The sequence below is a fragment of the Betta splendens genome, chromosome 14 (assembly GCF_900634795.4).
Source record: "Betta splendens chromosome 14, fBetSpl5.4, whole genome shotgun sequence".
Classification (NCBI taxonomy): domain Eukaryota; kingdom Metazoa; phylum Chordata; class Actinopteri; order Anabantiformes; family Osphronemidae; genus Betta; species Betta splendens.
The window spans coordinates 11,132,040-11,152,297 of NC_040894.2; the positions used below are offsets into that span (position 1 = coordinate 11,132,040).

At 39.4% G+C, this 20,258-nt stretch overlaps 1 protein-coding gene across 4 annotated transcripts in view; it reads right to left on the minus strand.

Moving 5' to 3' along the window:
* Positions 1-15,962, minus strand: part of pcdh1a (protocadherin 1a) — a 135,943-nt gene extending 119,981 nt beyond the window's left edge. Inside the window, exons 1-2 of one of the 4 annotated variants that reach the window (XM_029172873.3) lie at positions 15,434-15,957; positions 15,186-15,246 (exon numbers count right to left, since the gene is read on the minus strand). In XM_029172873.3, coding sequence (XP_029028706.1) covers positions 15,186-15,204 — 19 coding nt within the window. In that variant the 5' untranslated portion in view covers positions 15,205-15,246; positions 15,434-15,957. Of the gene's footprint in view, positions 1-15,181; positions 15,247-15,433 lie in introns of those variants that run through there. The other 3 variants (XM_055514609.1, XM_055514610.1, XM_041073653.2) reach the window with 3 other exon arrangements.
* Between the last annotated feature and the right edge of the window lie 4,296 nt (positions 15,963-20,258).

The following is a 20,258-nucleotide window of genomic DNA, read 5'->3' on the forward strand; positions in this document are numbered from 1 at the left end:
CGACACACCAACCTGTGCACAGCCTGGATCGACTACAAGAAAGCCTATGACTCAATGCCACACACATGGATCACTGAATGCTTGGAGCTGTACAACATCAACAGAACTCTAAGGGCCTTCATTGCAAACTCGATGAGGTTGTGGAGAACCACCCTTGAAGCCAATGGGAAGCCACTTGCCCAAGTATCCATCAAATGTGGCATATACCAAGGAGATGCACTGTCCCCACTGCTGTTCTGCATAGGTCTGAACCCCCTCAGCCAAATAATAAACAAGACTGGCTATGGATACCGACTCCGGAACGGGGCCACCATAAGTCACCTCCTCTACATGGATGACATCAAGCTGTACGCCAAGAGTGAGCGAGACATCGACTCGCTGATCCACACCACCAGGATCTACAGCTCAGACATCGGGATGTCATTCGGACTCGAGAAATGTGGGAGGATGGTGACAAAGAGAGGCAAGGTAATCCACACAGAAGGGGTCTCACTCCCAGAAGGAACAATAGCAGACATTCAGGACAATTACAAGTACCTTGGAATACCACAGGCAAACGGCAACCTTGAACAGGCAACAAGGAATGCGGCAACAGCCAAATACCTCCAACGAGTAAGGCAAGTCCTAAGAAGCCAGCTCAATGGCAAGAACAAATCCCGGGCAATAAACAGCTACGCTCTGCCAGTGATCAGATACCCTGCAGGAATAATAAGGTGGCCAAAGGAAGAGATACAGACCACAGATGTTAAGACACGAAAGCTCCTCACCATGCATGGAGGGTTCCACCCCAAATCCAGCACCCTGAGACTGTACGCTAGCCGCAAGGAAGGAGGCCGAGGACTAGTGAGCGTGAGAGCCACTATCCAGGATGAAACATCCAAGATCCATAAGTATCAAGGATAAGGCCCCGACAGATGACGTGCTGAGTGAATGTCTCAGGCAGTGGAGAACAGAGGATGAGATGCTGGAAGAGGGACCATCATGGGAGGACAAGCCCTTGCACGGGATGTACCACCGGAACATAACTGAAGTGGCTGATCTCAACAAATCCTACCAATGGCTTGAAAGGGCTGGGCTGAAGGACAGCACAGAGGCACTCATCCTGGCTGCACAGGAGCAGGCCCTGAGCACCAGAGCCATAGAGGCCCAGATCTACCACACCAGACAAGACCCAAGGTGTAGACTGTGCAAAGAGGCCCCAGAGACGGTCCAGCACATAACTGCAGGGTGTAAGATGCTGGCAGGCAAAGCATACATGGAACGCCATAACCAAGTGGCTGGCATAGTATACAGGAACATCTGCGCGGAGTATGGACTGGAAACCCCAAGGTCAAAGTGGGAAACACCTTCCAAGGTGGTAGAGAACGAGCGAGCCAAGATCCTGTGGGACTTCCAGATCCAGACCGACAGAATGGTAATGGCAAACCAACCAGACATTGTGGTGGTGGATAAAGAGCAGAGGAAAGCCGTAGTGGTGGATGTGGCAATACAAAGCGATGGCAACATCAGGAAAAAGGAACATGAGAAACTAGAGAAATACCAAGGGCTCAGAGAAGAACTGGAGAAGGCTTGGAAGGTGAAGGCCACAGTGGTGCCTGTGGTGATCGGAGCACTAGGGGCTGTGACCCCCAAACTGGAGGAGTGGCTACGACAGATCCCTGGAAAAACATCCGAAATCTCAGTCCAGAAAAGTGCAGTCCTAGGAACAGCAAAGATACTGCGCAGAACCTCAAGCTCTGGTAGAGGACCCGAGCTGGAAAGGGATGAGACCACCCGCGGAGGGGTGAGAGAAGAGAAGAGATAGATAGAGTATAGATATATAGAGATAGAGAGATATATAGAGATATAGATATATATATATATATATATATATATATATATAAATATAAAAAATATCCTGAAAAGACCAGATTAGAGTTATTAATATATAACTATCATGAAAACTTTAATGATCATATTTTCTATGACAAGAGTTTAATATGTTATAATAACTAAATATGCATTTAAAATAAAACATTTTCCCCTGAAGAAAAGTCAGTAAAGAAAGAGACTGTATAAGAAAAAAGACTGACTGCTCAATACATACTGCCTCCATTAAAGTCATCACTTTAAATTACGTGCATCATACTGTACACTTTAATATCATGACTTCATAGAGCCCAAATCATTCCAGGAGTATGTATCAAACAACCTCATCTGATAGATGTGAAGATGAAGAGATCATTATTTGCATATGCCGCCCACTCTCCTTAGAAGTGGTAATGCAGAGGCAGAGAACAGTAATAAAAAGGGAAAAAAAAGTCTTCAATAAAAATCAATAATTAGTCTATCATGAGGTCATGTGGAAAAACTCAACTTGCTTTTGAACTTGACTGATGTACTGTTACTCTCATAGCACAGGCGAACATGTACCAGTACACATTCTAAATGCATGTGCTGGACCTCCACCAAGTGTGTACACAAGTAATGAACTGGCTCATGAAACGCTGTAGTGGTTAGGTTTAATCATTTCTACGCTGCTCAGAAAATTTAAAGAAACACTTTGAAGCACCAAAGCAGGTGAAACTCCCCCCTCTACTTCATGGACCAGGTCAATATTCCAGAACTCGAACAGCTGTATGTTAGAGTGCTAAATTTGAGTACATTTTAAAAATAATCATTACTGGTATGATATATGTGAGAATGACTACAAGTGTGTGCACTGACATTGTGTGTATGTTGTAAACTCAAAGAAAAGCTGCAAAGAAGAATAATAAACCTGATAATCTGAAAATTATTTAGCAGTAGAAGAGTGGGAGATCTGCAGCATCTGCAGAGCATCCTCAATCAGCATGAAACCACTCCATACTGGAGAGGCATGCCATCGCCTCTGGCCAACAACTGATTCGGCATAACTTAATTTTGCAGCGAGACAATGACCCCAAGCCTTATCCCCAGTTGTATAGCAATTATTTACAGAAGTGCTGTTGAAATATTCTTGGCCAGATTGATCGGAACCCCGAAGAGCTGGGCGATGCTGGACAAAAGACTCTGGGAACATCACTTGAACCCAATGGCAGACCTGTAGATACTTCAGAAAGCCTGGGAGGAAATCACACCTGAATATCTGCAAATCAATAGAATGCCACAGATTTGCCAGGCAGTTATTGCTTAAACAGTTTATCGTATAGGCAATTTACAGCATAAACAAACACCCACAAAGAACAGCAAGGCTGGGCCACAAAGGGATGTAACAAAGAACAAAATTGGGCTTTGCCAATTGAATTCTTTTATGTAACTTGGATACCTTTTTGATAATTAGGGATTCAGGCACTGCTTTTTGCCTATTAACCCATGATAAATCGGCTTATGGTTCCTGTGAACATAGTTTAGTTTAGCACCTACGAATCAATGGAAACAATGGATGAGCTACAGTACACTCATATTTCCATTATCAAACTCAATGTCCAAAAGTGTTCAGTCCTAGAATTTTTCACCTTCTGGGTGAAAGTGAGCTACTGTAAATCAAGCAAAAAGTTGAAAAGTTGCACTTTAAGCAGATTGTCAGGATCCCTGAACAGCCACTCTGCCTCTCTCATGCCACGCCCTCAGTCTGGACCATGCCCACTCCCTCTCTTTCCTCAGTCATCAGGACAATTCCACACCTGTGCCTGCCTCTGCTCTCCCTTTAAAAACTCACACAGCCCTTCAGTCGGTGCTGGGTTATTGACACTGAATGACATGGATAGACACTGTGTTCTGCTCATGACTCTTGAACTCATTCCATCCAGGTTTTGTGGTTTTGTGGTCCTTGGTGTTTTTTTGTTTAGTGTACAGTAGTCCTGTCAGCCCTGTTAGTCACGCGTTCTGTGAAATATAAGTTGTGCATTGTGCTTGTCTTGTTTTTGTTGCTGCGTTTAAATTAGAGTTTAATAGGAGTGTTTTGGCTCATTCTTTTGTGTTTTGTTTATTAATTAAAAAGGCTTGTTTCACTGAATCCTGGTTTTGACTCTGTACATATGCACCCTCACAAACCCAAACTGCCATCTTGGATGGTGGGTCATAACACAAATGAGACAAAATTAAAGCATCCTGTCAAGGCACTTAGTTTTATTTTTTGTTATGGTTACTCTACAAAGATCATGATTATGATTTTAAAAAGAGTCTATATAAAGGCATGTGATTCAGACTGATCATGATGAATGATGAACATTTTAGGTTGTGTCTGATGTGGCCTGCTATTTGTACTGATCTTAAATGTACAGAAAGAACTAAAAGTCCCAGTATGGAGAATGTCTGTTTTAAATAAACACAGGGACATGTGCCTTTGGTGACAATTCCGCTGATAATGAAATCTAAATCCATGAAGGCGTTCAAGACAAACCCAGACAGCATCTACACCTAGCCTACTGCAATTATCGTCAACAGACACCACAGAATAAATAAAGGGTCTTGCTGTCCCTCTGGACAACAACAAAGGCCAGAGGTTCACAGCAATATGTCTGTCTATCACACAGCATGGTGTTCAGCCCAGATTGGTTTTAATAAAGCCCAATGACTGGTGTACTGAATGGGATACGACTCCAGTGGAGCATCTGTTATGGATTACTGGGCTTTGTTCCAAGAGTATATAAAGAAAAGGGGGCTTTGCTCAAGAAAAGATTTTGGTTCTAGCATGCTTCAAACATCATCAAAACATCTCTGGAGCCAAAAAAAAAACAATAACTATAAGAATTTGTTTTTATTTTAATACAATTTACTTTTACAATACAAAATTTACTTGATTTACCACAGTATGTATTGATTTGATAAGAAACATGCTATATTTTAAGAAATATCCACAAAAGTAATTCTACATCTCGTAAAACACATATATATAGTGAGTTATTTTTTGTCATGTTCCCCCAAAATGTGGCTTTGCATATCGGCAGACACATTAGTGTTACATCCTCCTAAAAGTCTTATCAAATCTAAAATAATCTGTTAGGGAGTCAAACTACAGCACTAGAGATCCTTTTATATGGATTTAGGAATAATAGTCCCAGGAGAGTATACAGTAGTACAGCTGCTAGCAATTTTTAAATGTGCTCTTTTAAATGTTCAAATGCCTCTTATCCAGTCACTGTGAAAACGGCAGAAAGAGTTCTACCAAAATTTACTTGCACGAGCCACTGAACTTTACAGTTTGTGATATTCACATAGAATGTTTTGGAACTAGTGTGTGATATGATGAAAATAGAGGAAAAAGTGAAAAGCTTCAACCAGTCCTGCTCACAATCTTTAGCTTTAATGGGCTACAGTACTTCAAAAAATGGTTCATATTGTTTTATTCACATAAAGAAAGATTTACAGTTCTATGAGTTCAGCTATTGACCATATCACTGACAACTTCAATATTAGGAGACAGAGGGTTGAGATGTCTGTTACATTCTGTAGATAAAAATGCGTCTGAAAATGCGTGGAGAAGCATTTTTCAGTATGCGACTAGGTATAAAGTTTTACGTTAGATATTTTATATGATGCAACTAGCCCACCCAGTCTTACAGTATAAGTGTATAATGAAGACATAGTGATGTGACCTACAGATGAGCCTGTTCAGTCTCACAGCTTTTGTGACATGACAGAATCACAACACTTCTTTCAAGACAGCCATATAAATGGATTTAGAGAGGAGAAAAGAAAAGATTGCCTGATGGTTGCGTGATGGAACGTTAACATCAGGTAGACAAGGGGTTTATTTTACCGTGAGGAATTCATTGTGGCCCTCGCAAGAAAGGAGATTGTTTGTTATTGCTTTGCAATCTAACGTAAAGCTGCCATTGTCATTTGCCAACTGTACTTTGAAAACACACAATGAAATCAGTCACCACTGTCCCTTAGCTCAATCCAAGCTGTCACAGTCGATGAAAAAGTAAATAAGTTATAAGGAGATATAGGCAAAACTAAATACTGTGAAAGCAGGCATCAACAAGAATTCAGATGTTGCCTTGGAGAATATACAGCGATATAAAACAATAAACCAGTTAAGACGTTTCACTGTTTCCTCATTACTTAAATTACCAGAAAATATTGTCCATTTCAAAGTCTCTCTTGGGTTTGTACATTTCAATTAAATGGAACAGCTGGGTGTTTAGAGTGGAAACTCACTCAATTCATTGAATGACAAACTAAGCCGCCTATACAGTAATAAATACATGCTGCATTAACAGGCTGCAGACAAAATGTATAGATTTGATTTTCACAGTGGGTGATCTTTTAGGTGATTAATTCCTCCCAGGTGCTGATCCACAACCTAAACTGCATGTACCCTGACCTGCTGATCACAAGAATTAAGGTTAAAAGGAATACAGGGCAACAGACCCCTGCACAAAATCCTCACCCTCTGGCAGTGTCCCATGGAAACGCCCCAAACGCTGTACGGATTCAAACATATCAGGGATTATTAGGAGACCTGAGAACAAGGTCAAAGACTTGCAAAAGAACACAGAGCAAGTTAAACTTAACTTCCACTTCATCCCAGAGGCTCTGAAAATACTTAGGAGATAGTTGAGGCAGGCTCTGTTGAAAGCTCCCCCGCCGGCACGCAAAGCTTTACTTTTGATGTTAATTCCTTGAAAGCTGTTTCTTTAGCTGGGGATTAGTGCATGAAGAGCTAGGCTTACCATGCTCTGGCTAATAAAGATGAAACATCTAACACAGGTACTCGTACATACACTCGCCTGGGAACAGTGCCTATAAAGTTGCCTTAATTATACGGAACTCACTTCGCTTCACTAACTATAAGAATAGGACGACATTTGTACTTTGAAAATACTGTGGTATTAAATGGTGAAAATCCTCAAGTCTTGAGGTAAAATAATGACCATATAGGCACATCACTTTCTCAGCTCATGTGATCAAAGCTGTCTGCACTTCATAGCATGCTCTCGGTCTTTCCAGCTTAGGTCTGCTTACCATACCTCACAAGACTGACAATTATGAAGTGTGTCCATTACGGCTGCTGATTAGCCTACATGTCGGTTCTGGTTTGAGCAACTGTAGCACTTAATGATTCTGTGGCAGAGCACAGAAAACTGACACCACGATTCATCTGCTTGGTCAAATTGTCCACGATTAATAGCTCTTTCACAAGAACATTTACCCCTCCTGAATACTTAAAATGGTTCTCCCCATCACTGAGTCATCGTTTTGACAGTTACAGAAGTAAATGAATACATTTAATCATTACATTCATCCTTTCATGCACAATGAATGATTTTACTTTCATTATTAATATCAAGATGTGTAATTCCATTGGAGGTATTATTGATCATTACAGTAAAGATATTAACAGAAAAAAAGCTTAATGGCTCAATAGAATTTATAACCATGTGGCAAATAATCAATGACCAATAAACCAATGAAATCCCATTATCGTGCATTATATATAACGTATTGGAGCGATGCTAGTACCAAACTGTTTTTTTAAGGAAAAGATGACGGTTTATTATGCTTTGATCATTTTGTGACCTGAGTACTGAGATTTCCTTTTTGTATGAAATATATATTTTGATTAGGGATAAATCTATGACCCCACTTGCTCTTTTGGGAAATACATTAATATACTGTGGTCATGGTTGTCAACTTGCATACAGTTATATCATAAGGCAGGAAAGCACAATTACAGAACGTTAAAGCCAGAGGTCTGCTAGAGAGTGGAAACCTTATCTGTCTAATCTTTAATGATAGGACTTGAAAACACATTTGCCCCACTTGTCACCATGCATAATTTGTCTAGTTTAAAAAAATGCTTCAAACATCTGCGTAAGAGAGTTTGAAAGAAAATTGTGTCTAAAAATCCTGTCATGGTGTAAATTGAAAGTGTTTATTAAACCATTCAAGCCTTTGTTTTACAGCAGTTTCACAGTCTGTGTGTTAATTACTGATTCTTAACAATACTGTTCTCATTTCACTTTCAAAGCAAGTTACATTTGGTTCACTTACTGCTCAAAACTAAATTTAAAACTTACACACCTCCTCATTGGCACCCAGCCTTTATTAGTCATTGCTAGCTAACAGCACTTATTACCTATTAAACTTAGAATGCTTAATGTATAAGTATTTCTATAAACCTCTAATACCTGACAAATGATGGATCTCAATAATATTAATTTAAAAGGTTCTAAGTTACGTATGTGAGGTTGAAAGAGAATAAACAAATGGGAAAATATAAATGTAGATGTATACAACAAATTAGTTTACCTGACATATTTTTTTATTACCTTAATTACTTTATTTTTCCATAGCATTAAATCTATTGCTATGAATTGCATCACATAAGAATTTAATTCCTACACTCATAAAAACAAGTGAAAGAACTGCATTACTCAGTGATGTCATCAGATTGGTTGGCATGGAGAGGCACGATTAAAACAGTAGGGGTGAACATAACTTGTATTACTGAAAAATGTCATCAGCACATACTGTAGGTACTCTACCAATAAGTGCCCAAGTAAATACAGAGGGGGAAAAAACTGTATAAGTGATTCTTGCTTTGTTGATAAAAGGTAGAAAATAAGTTAAATTGCACAGAGTGCCATCTGATTGAGCTTGAATTACAGTACTACAGTATATGGAACCTACAGTATATGACATTAATGGACAAATTAACCTGCATCCATTAAAGATGCCCCTTGATTTTATTAGATGGCACCCAGTGTCACATCAGACAAAACAACATATTAGTTGTTAAAAGGGCAGCTACTACTTAACGCAGCGTGCTGTTTTAAAACATCAAGTAAAGCTCTGGGACTTATCAAGCTGCTGGTCTACATATGGCCTAGACTTGACACAGACATGGGTCTGACTAACAATTGCAAAACTTCATTAGCACACAAACACTAAGTGCAGGTTAAGGTGGGTTATGACTCAATCAAGTACTAAAGAAAAATTATTAATCCTTCAGTCATTACTAAATTAAAATCCTGTGTGTGGCTAGTATGTATCTTACTTCAAAGAATACACATATATATTTATAAAACCTATACTTTGATATGACTAAGGTTTTGTTTTATGTTATAATTGTAAATCGCTTGCAGACACAGGAGGTGACTGAATGTCTTATATGTTAATTGCTATTGTGTTTTTATGCTGCACAACAGATTGACTTGTTGAGGAGATTAATGCCTTTTTTTCTATCCTTGTCCCTCAGCTATTGTGTTGGAACCAAGTTATTAATAGCACTACTGATGAACTGTCAAATTCTCAGCATCTGGCAGATGGACACTCGTACTTGATAGCATGTTCGAGGCTAGAGGCCATGTTCCATTTAGGGAGCTGAGTGACAGTTGTGTATGTACTGTATCATACCTGACAGCTCCATCATAACTAATTTCAAGTTGTGCATGCTGTTTATTACTGTCAAATGTTTATTGTATTACAAGATTAATATACTAGATCCATGTAATGCATATTGCACTGCAAAGGGCTTAAAGGTGTGCACACGCATTCCTTTAATAGGGATCTTTCATTATCTGAAAGGAAACAACGAAAAGGCAGGGAATAAAGTGGAGCTATAGCGGCTTTAAAACTGTTGTCCCTGCAGTAGTATCCAATCCAAATAAGTGCTTTATATTGATTCAGTGTTTTGGCTCCTGCTTTTGATTTCTCCCCATTAGGTTAAAAAAAAGGTGAACCTTTTATCATGATGATTTATGTTGATAACTAGCATGTTTTTGCTTTACTTGGTGATTCAGGTTGGAGGTTATGTGGATGAGTTGAATGACCCAGAGACTGCCTCAGTGTCTGAAGGTGTAACATTTAGATGTGTGTTTGATCAGCAAGATTTAGGGGTTGTTCTCACCCGTCTGATATTTAGTAGGTCTCTAAATGCTAAAAATGAAACGACATAAGAGTGAGTAATTTGGAACGAGAACTGCTACGTAGAAGTTGAATTATAATCTCATCAAGAGCATGTAGATAATCCTCTGCACGTCAGTTCATGAAAAATTGAAGGCCATGGATTTTGAGCTTCTGTCAAAATCACACCAGTTCCCTTTTTGCCATTCTTCTGCAAAAGTTTAATATGGACTTTATGCATTAAAATTTTAGATATTAAAGAGCCCCTGCTTCTTTCAAGACATTTATTCTCTCAAGTAACACTACACAAAAACACATACGTACAGGATAATATAATCTCCGCAAGTGAAACGTTCAGATATCCCTTCACCCTTATTGAAGCCCTGATATGTATTTTATGAGTTTATTGAATCTTATATTGTCTGAAATTTGTACATTTAACTGCATTTCATAATGAAGTTCATAAGTTTATTTAAATTTAAAACCATTTTAGACTTTTTACTGTACTAACCAGTTGACTTTTTAGTGAAACTATTGTTCAAATCCAATATTGTAAAAATATTATGGCAAATAACAGTGGATGTTATAGCATCCACCTATCAAACTAATAAAAAAAATTAACTCAATTAAGCAAGTTAAAATATTGTTACTTTGCAATATACATTAGTTGTTTTGGCAGAATAAAGGAGAATCTGTAACTGTATGACTAACATAAAAGATCTAATAATATGTCAGTACCGCATGATGTTATCACACATTTTCCTCGTATAGTTCAAAGTCCAAACTGATCATCACTGTAGCAGATTTGCATTAAGTTACATGAACAACAGGAACCACGATTCACACAACATTGTATAAATGCAAACCCTCAGTGAAGAGCGTACATGTACATTGTGTGTTAGTGGACATCATTTTCAGCCTCTTCGAGTACTTTTCTTTTAACACAATGATGTTCTTGTCTTTAAAAAGAAGGCTGATAAGCATATCACAACATATCCTGTCCAGGGATTAAGATCTACAATCAGAACTATCCTGATATTGTCTGCGGTCTGCCACAGCTCAATTTCTTCTTGCTCCAGGGGAAAAAATGCACTGTGTCATCCAGCTGAGAGGGTCATTGCTAGCCAGTTGCTCTCCACTGAGCAGTCGCCTAATGCCAGAGCTAAGAGCAGGGCAGGGAGGATTGCCTCCGACACTGCCCACCCAGGCAATCAACTGTTGAGGATTTGTGGGAGGTGGAATTAGTCCATCTCCACAGGCTCTGCCTGCCGCTTCTGCAGCCTCTTCCCAATACCTGTCCGCCTACTCTGCTAGCCCTCCAACCTGAACTACATCTCTTGACTGACTGCCTCCATAGAAACCCTACATGCTCAATGATCTTTTCTGTTTATCCACCCCAAATAGGCGTATGGCTGTATTTTGCTTTACATAAAGAAATGTTTCTTAAAGGAGCGTTTATGGAAGGATCCAATTTAACCAACAAACTCATAGCAACACACAAATTTGATTGTTTGATTTCTAAATCATCTACTCTATTGGGTTCCAGCATTTACTGACATACTGTACAGTTGTCCCACAGCCTTGTCAGCTAGAGCAATAAAAACAATTAATACTATTTAGCACCATCAGATAATACAGGATGTCGTACCAAATTTTCAAAGAATATTTTCATTTAATATAAAATGAGTTAATGTCTTACACTCCATGTACCACAGTGTATAATTAGGTGCCTGGTGTAAATATATAACAGTAAGAATCAGCTTACTGTACATAAATAGGACATTCTAACTTAATTGTGAAAACTTTAATTCTACATTTGTATTACTTCATACATACAAGAACAGTGTCCTCACAACAGTTTTAACCTGTAGGTGATGTTATACCGAATGTACCTGGGAGAGACTGTTATTGTTTTATACACCAGATAGTTGCTAAGGTAGCAACTATAACTCAGTAAAGTGTATGTACATGTATACATATTTACATTAAGAATGAAGGTTGTGATCCATTATGGTATGTTTTGACACAGAAAAATGTCAGCTCATTGCAACTACCTAAAGAATACAACCCAAGCACAGGCTAGCAAGGGACACGTTTATAGTATAGAAAAGAATAGCAATAGCTGGTTACTGAACACTAAAAAACTGAAAATAAACTAGATTCTGTTTTCTAAAAACAACAACCCAAATCAAGACTGCTGAATCATAAGCACATCTGTCCAAATAATATCCATATTCCACTAGAAAAAGATTAGACAGATGCTGACCTCTACAGGTATGATTCTGCCTTGCATTCTTGACAGGTATCACTTCAAATTTTGGACCTGATTAAATACATTTGTGCCATTATCTACAATTTACATGTACATATTACTAAGAAATGATATATTTTAAGAAAGGATGACACAGGCTCAGTATATTTAGCACAATGACGAGCATGACGTAGCGTGAGAAGCACTGTCTTGCTCAGGCGCCGATAGATAATGAAATGTTTTACTGGAGACAAAATGTAGTGGGGGGGGGTGCAGACAGCTAAACCAAATAACTGGGCTATCAGCCTCTACTGACAAACAGCCACAAGCCTGACTGAACTGGGAAAAACAGCAGTGGAGAAGACACGGTGGCGATGGAGCACAAAGTGGAGATGACAGCCTTTAGGACACAAGTGACAGCAATTGAGGGTAGACTGAGTACAAGTGAGTGTCAGGCAGAGGGAAAAGCCATGGTGGTGCAACAAGCATTAATGTTGACTGGCACATGGGCTAAAGACAAAAACCAGGGTCTCATTGACGAGGTCCTCTCAGGCTGCAACTCGCAGCTTAATGAGGAGTAAAAGGCATGTTTCACTGCAAGGTTTGAAACCCTGTTTATTAAAAGGGGCCTTGGGAATAGAGTAGCACTAAATACATACAATACAAGCATTGAAATTAAGACAACACTACATACTGTACAGTACTGTACACCAACTGAAGTCTTTCCAGTTAACTTTATATAGTGAGATGTTTTCTCTGGTCTATTTCTCCCAAACATTTAATTTTGAAAGGCTGATGTTCTCTGTTTTTATTATTATTATTATTATTATTATTATTATTATTATTATTATTATTATTATTATTAACTGTCATTGGTTCATAAGTTGATGTTATTTATTTATTGTTCCTTCTTGGTTTATTCACATTTTTTATTTCCTCTTGGTTTCAGTTTTGGTTTAATTAACCAATATATTCATAGCAAATAGTGCATTGTGACAACAAACTTGACCTGTGCCTGTTGTTATGTTTGAGGAAAGGCTTCATCCACTTGTTCTTCTGCCCTGTGAGAATAAAGCATTTTTATCACAGCCAGTGCATCTCACGGAATGCAATTTTCTTCAAAGCCCACAAATGCTTCTCACTTATCACCAGTGCTAACCGAATCACTGATGAAAGCAAGAGTAAAAACACATTGTTTTGCTTATTATTTTAGTCTGTCTGAGGCCTCGTTTAACATAAAAAGACCAGCACAGAATACATTAGGAGGTGTTTTTATCGGTTCACCATCACTGGGTGTGCATCTGTTTAAGGTCCACTGAGAAACAACAAAACATATTCAGTATATGAAATGATACTACTATACAGCTAATGCAATAGCTGTATGGCCATATTGAGTCGGACCTCACTAACAAACAAATCCAGCGATGTGGTAGCTGAGAAATGTTTACTTCAAAATTCCACACTAAATGGTGTACACTCACACATATGTTCAATAAGTGGGCGGGTGTGGAATGTCTTCATGTTTGCTATTTACAAGTCTACATGCTCTTTGTGGGATTGAGAGACGGCAGGTGGGCAGACTTTCTAATCAGCGTCCAGTCAATTAGGTTTGAAACAGGTGAGGCCAATTAAGTTTAGTGTTTCTGATTTACTTCTGTCAAAGCCTCAACACTGACTGTGTCGTATTGATTTTCTGTTTTGCGTCTCAGTTTCTCTCTCTCTCTCTCAGAATGGTCTCAGAAATAGCCTTTCTTTTCCATGCACACTTTGAATTACAGATTATTTTCAGGTGAATGGGACACATCAAACAGACACTTCGCGCCACCACCAAATACAGAGACGCAGGAACATGAGAAGCAAGACAGGCGAATGTCTCACCGACTTCATCTACAGTACGGGTGGGTGTTTTTACACTCATCACAGTGGTGACACAAAGTCCTTGTTAAAAGTCATATTAATGGAAACATTTACGCTGTCAGGACTTCTCTCTCTTTCGAGAACTTTTACAGGCACAGTCTGTGAATCCATGTGTAAATTCCTGTTAGGCCCATTAACAGCACAAAATCAAACAGCAGCTCTGGATCACTTGACCTGGCTGACATTCCATGCTTAAAACCTATGAAAGGCCAAACTGATCCATTCTACTGTCAACATGTCCTAACTACAGTAAACTAACTGCACATAAGTCTAATACTTTCAAAACAGTGTGAAATGTCTTCTTTTATAAAACCATCAGCTGATCTTAACCAGTTTCACAAATTCATAGCTTAACTGTCATTCAATTGATACGAATTACTAGTCCTGAACCAGGATCTATGGGGTGTAAAACTTGTATCTTAGGGTGTTGGTAGAGTACCTTAAATATTTGATCTTCTGTTGCTGAACATATACTGAGCATTTAAGCAATTGTTTATAAACTGTTTGAAGTGCCACAGAAAATTGCCCTAATACTTTTGTTTTATAAATGTAGAAAAAGTCATAAATGATGTCTACAGAACAAAATATCTATATATTTCGTCACTGTATTAACAATCGTCTGAAAGCAGCCATTATCTACAGTAAGTATGGCGTTTTATGTTTTAGCGGTTTAAGCTAACCATAGCCTTTGCTGACAACCTTAGATTTTAGTTGGATTCATGTGAAGCATTTAGATGAAGGATGTGTACGTGCACGGAAGTGTGCAAAGGAGTCGAGAGTCACATTTACAAAACAAGAAAACCTGAGCTAAAGGGATGATGACGCTCAACAGAACCAAAGCAAAGATCAGAAGAAAGACTATACTTAGATATGCTTGGTTAATAATTGCTGTATATTGACTGTCTGACACAAAAGGAGTGCACTCTGCAGATGACTGACATAATAATAGGTTTGGGGTTATTGTGGTTGAAAGCAGAGGCTGATGGAGCCAGAAAGACAGCAAGAAGAACTACAAGGCTGCTGTTTCAAAAAATGTGAAGAAAGCCTAAAGATGCAAGTTTAACAGTAACATAAACGCTAGGAACAAGGAGGCATTTAACAAAAGCCTGAAAGCTTTTTAGATTAACAAGACAACGCTTCCAAATAATGTTGTTCAAGACACAGAAAAGTAAACAAATGTGGGTAGACATAACTTACTCACGTTTCAGCTCCCTCATCATAAGAGCCTCCTCCGTCACAGCGGCACATGTAAACGATCACACCTATGGGCAACAATACAGTCCAATCACCCCCCTGTGTTTGGACTGTGGTACTGTACCCAGGGTTGTATAGTGCACTTCTTAATAAAGTCAAGTAACTGCTACTGTAAGTTCAAGCTAAAGTCCAGTACAGTAACTGGCAACAGAAGAATTACAGTTAAACAGGAATCAGCTTGTAGATGTTACTCACCATTCGACGAAGTGAAGACCATGTTGCTATTGTGGACCGGCTCAGGATAAGGGCTCATATTATCCTGACTGGATCCCCAGTTCTCAGACAGAACCGTTTGTTGGCAATGCATTTTGGCATTGCACTCCGTCTGAGCACGCTTTAGCATGTTTCAAGTACTGTAGGTCTACACACTTAGCTATAGCTGCTCTACCACTACTCATTATTATAACAAAGACTCAACAATGACTTTAATTAAAATGTATAAACCTAGTAAGTCTTGGTTTTGGAGCTTTTAAACATCCATGTCTGTCTGTGAAGCGGCATTAGCATCAGCGGGTGACAGATGTATGCTAACGTTAGCACGCTGCTAGCTGCCCGAAAACTCCATGACTTTCTCCGTTTGCGCCGCTCACCTCCGTCCAAGTCCTCAGTGTCAATGAAACAAATAAAAAAACGTTTTGCTGACATGTTAATCATATCGCGTCACGGAGTCACATTAGGTGTGTGCAACACCGGTGAAGACACGCCTATGTTTACGATTAGATTGGGTTTAACAAACATTCCCATGATTCCGTGGGCCGCTGAGTGAGGAAGGAACCTGAGGTTGGCTAAAGATAATAGAATTATTTAAATACTACAACTTTTAAACCGCCACAGTGGAGCCAGCGCTGGCATCAGACTCATTAAAGTCCTTATTTTGCCAAAGCTTGTGTTCTGCAGGAAATGTCATGATGCAGTAACCGTAAGCGCATTAACGGGAATTAGTCTTTAACAGTTGTATTTGCGCATCTGCATCTTTACTGTGACAAGTCAAAAATGGCCTTCTACCTACGCTTATTGCTATTTATACTTAAAAGTCTTGCACAGTGCACTCTAGCTGATTACATACTGTATCTGCAGGTTGGAAGTGGGTGGAATATGAATGTGTCATTTCTGCCACACATACAGGTGCAGGAGCACTTAACAGATGAGCAAGGGACATGTGCATCAAGCACTGTGTGCACACGCATCATCCTGAATAATGGTTTTGTCGAGATTTGTTTAAGCTTCAGCTCGTCGGCTTTTGTCTCTTTGAATGTAAATTTCACACGAACATGTGTCGCCATTGTTATTTGTACTATATGTGACTTTTCAAATACTAATCCCAATGAATTACTCAGAATTCTCACAATAACAGCAATAAAAATGTTCAACAGTCAGTGTTTACTGTCATGTGCACACTGAGAAACATGCCCCTTATACAATGAATGTCTTTCTTTGTACAATGTTGAATAGAAATAGATTACATTATGTGCTACTGTAAGTGCAAATAAATGTGCTGTGGAGAAGAAGGAGTTCTTTAACCAGGTAGTCCTGCATTTGATGCACCTCAGGAGTGTGAACACTCTGTGCAGCGACTGGGTGGGATCCATGATGATGGAGGCAGTTGATTCCCAATGATCCTCTCTGCAGTCTTCACCACTCACTGGAGACACTGGAGAACAGTCCAAATGACACCGCACCTCGGATCTAAAGGTCTCTGTGGCCAGTGCCACCTCCAATGTTCCAGTTTAAACAGCAGGTAATTAGAATTGATCATGAATCATTGAAATAAAGATTAAGAATGGCTGAACTTGTGCTATTTTTATGTAATAACCCACGTTTGTATAATTCTCAAGCTTTTGACATGTACAGTACACATGGATGTAAATATTTCTAAGAACATTTTTTTAATGAGTCACAAAGAGTGCAAATAGGAAAAACAAATAGCTATTGAAACGCTGTGACTTAAACTGAGATGAGCTGAAGGTATTAAAATACAAAAGTTAAACGCTTCTGATTGTTGAATACGAGCCACAGCCAGACAAGGGGAGTCTACCCTCCCGCAGTCTGTCTCTCCATCCCTGCAGAAGTAATGATCATAGCAGGAGAGGAGAGGCTCCTCAAATTGGCTGTCTAACAGCCTGTTCTCCTGGGAAGGAAGAGCATGCTACACAGACTGAGCAGTCTCCGTATTGATGCTCGGCGCTGCTGCGTTGTATAGCAGAGACATCTGCTAGTTGGTGGGGTAATTGTTTACTCCCTCCATATCCGCCGCTGACCTGAATTGCTCTGTAATCTCTGTCTTTTAAGAGCCACTTTCTTGCTCGCATGCATAAATTGTCTGGTGCCGCGTGCGTGCAGCCGTTTCTTGGGCGGCTTCTCCGTTGCAACTTCTAGTTAGATGCAATATGATCTCATGGTGGGTTTTAGGGAGTAAAGGGTTTATAAGACAATCTTAGTTTAACCTTTCATTAACCTTTTCTCTCGCTTATCTTCAAGCCATTAATAAAAGCAGCTTTTGGGCTGTCAGGTTATAAAAGACCCTTCAGCCTGACATTTGTTTTGTATTTTTAGTTGGTACCTTAATTCATCAAGAAGCAATGGACTGTTGACCACTGGAAAGGTGCTTCAGCACATCAGGACCAGAATCTATTTAGAACTTAATTAACATTTACAGCACCTTGCATTAATTATTTATTAACATGTATAATTGCACTGGACTGAAAGAGGGACACCTTTGACCTTTAAGTAATTAATTGATATTTTTGAGTGCACTTCGAAGTTAGAGGCATTACTTTTTATTAATACCACACAGTCACAACATTATAGCTGCTGACACGACAGCTTCTTCGACAGAGAGAAATCCATGAGTCATCAGTTACAAATGCTCATAGGTCATTAATAAAAGATCATGAGATCCCTTCTTTATGATAAACCATCAAGTCAGCAGTTACGAATGGGGATGAGTCATTAATAATAAGGGTAATGGCACCAAGGTTTAAATAAACCATCAAGTCTGCAATTACAAATGTTCCAAATGCCAGCGAAGGGGCTCAAGTTTGAAAAATTGGATGTTTAAGTGGATTTGCAGTATTTTATTAATGCTGGAATGTAAGTGAATAGGTTTGTTACTACATCTCCAGTAGTGTTTATTTCACCAGAAGGTAAATTTAGATAAAATAAAAAACAGTCAAACATTAACACACAAATATTTTGCAATCAGGTTAAAGCAGTTGTTTTTCCACCAGCATTTTTCTACTTCTAAGTTTTGGCTTCATGCAAAAAGTGGGAAAGACGTTTTTGACCATTTTTTTAAATACGAAATGGAAATAAGTGAGAGAGAGAAACTGGTTCCCTCCACTGTTTTCCACTTTTTCGTGACAGTGGCAAGAATTTAGTGTTGATGTTTCCACCAGCTTTCTGTGCCAACTGTCGGTGTCAGGAAGTTTCCATGTGACAGCTCCAATAACGACTGTGCTCTCACCTGTCCCCCTTTTCCACTGACATTCATGTCAAGGACCAACAAACACACAGCGAGTCTAGTTTAATAATGCAGGTGATGACCTCATGAAAATTCATGTGCTGCTAAATGACACAAAAAAACTCACGGGGGAAAGTGTGAAGCTGCTTCATAAGCAGCAGATACACAGCCTGCTATCGCTAAGCTAGTGATAACTGCTGGGAACATAATATTTATATGGTGATTGATCTCCAGATGCTCGCTCGCTGACAGTTCCTGTAAAGCCAAACGAGGACATGGGGCTGGTGCATCTCCTCTCATTTGTTTCGTTCGCTGATCTTTCTGTACTCTGAAGGAAAAGGGAACATTTACTTGGTGCAACAGAGACTTTAATAATAAACACAATCGACCGTGCGCATGAGCTAATATCTAAATGGATTTTTGCAGACTATTGAGTTGCGTAATTTATTAATGAAAAACTGCGTTTACAGGAGGAAAAGCGTTATTGGAGCCAATCTGGTGTGTGCATTTTATAATCTCAACCATATTTCTGACCACCATGCACATGTTTTAAACACTATATTCTCCCCTGCACCTACAACATGCCTTAAATATACCAAGGCTTTTATGTTTGTATCAAAACAACAAGGGGTGCTGCAGTCAATCATGCACCAACTCACTTTGCTCCTGGCTCTTCGCACCAGGTGGTGCAGAACATCTGCAGCGCCACACGAGAGGTTAAATAACATTCTGAATAATTAGTTGCAGCCAGAAAGTGTTACAGGGGAAGCATTTTGCCATTAAAGTGGGATGCATGAAAGAGGCTCCACTAAAAGTGCTTAAAAGCTGCAGAATATGGGCTAACCTGCTCTAATCCCAGAGATTTAAAGCTGGAAAAGTAGTTAAAGACAATGGGGTTGATACTTTACTTTTGCCCTTGAGTGAGAGGCAGAGGCTGAGCGTGTGTGTGTGTGTGTGTGCACATGTGCGAGGGAGAGAGAGAGAGAGGAGCGAGCGACAGAGAGATAATCTCTTTTGTATTTTTGATCCCTAAATGTGGTGGTTGTGTCCCCTTATCCCAGCTACTTAGTTTCTGCAGTGTGTAAGCGATGCCATGCACTTAGGCTGCGAAAAGCAGGTCAATATGACCACTGAGAGAAAACCACATGTGCATCACATCGATAGCCTTGGGATTATTCCTCACAAAATGTCTTAATTCCTCTGTTCACTAATGATCCAGGGAGAAAGCCCTCTAATCTCCATTCCATTAATTAAAAAGAGCATGAGCCCATGGAAAACCTCACCATCTGCTCTAGTTTGGTTCCTGCAGACAGATTGTGTTTATAACCAGGGAAATGGTTGGGTGCAAATGGGTGAAGCGTGCATTAAGGTGGATGGCAGACACATACAGCTCTGTTTGAGCATTAATACGGTGAAAAGCGTTGAAGGGATGTATTAAACATGAGTAACCCCTACCACTGTGATGATGTCTGGGGAATTGGGCCGCTTCCTGAGGACAATTTTAGTTACTTACAGACTTCAAACCCACTCTTCATAGAGTTACTATTTATAGTGCTGGTT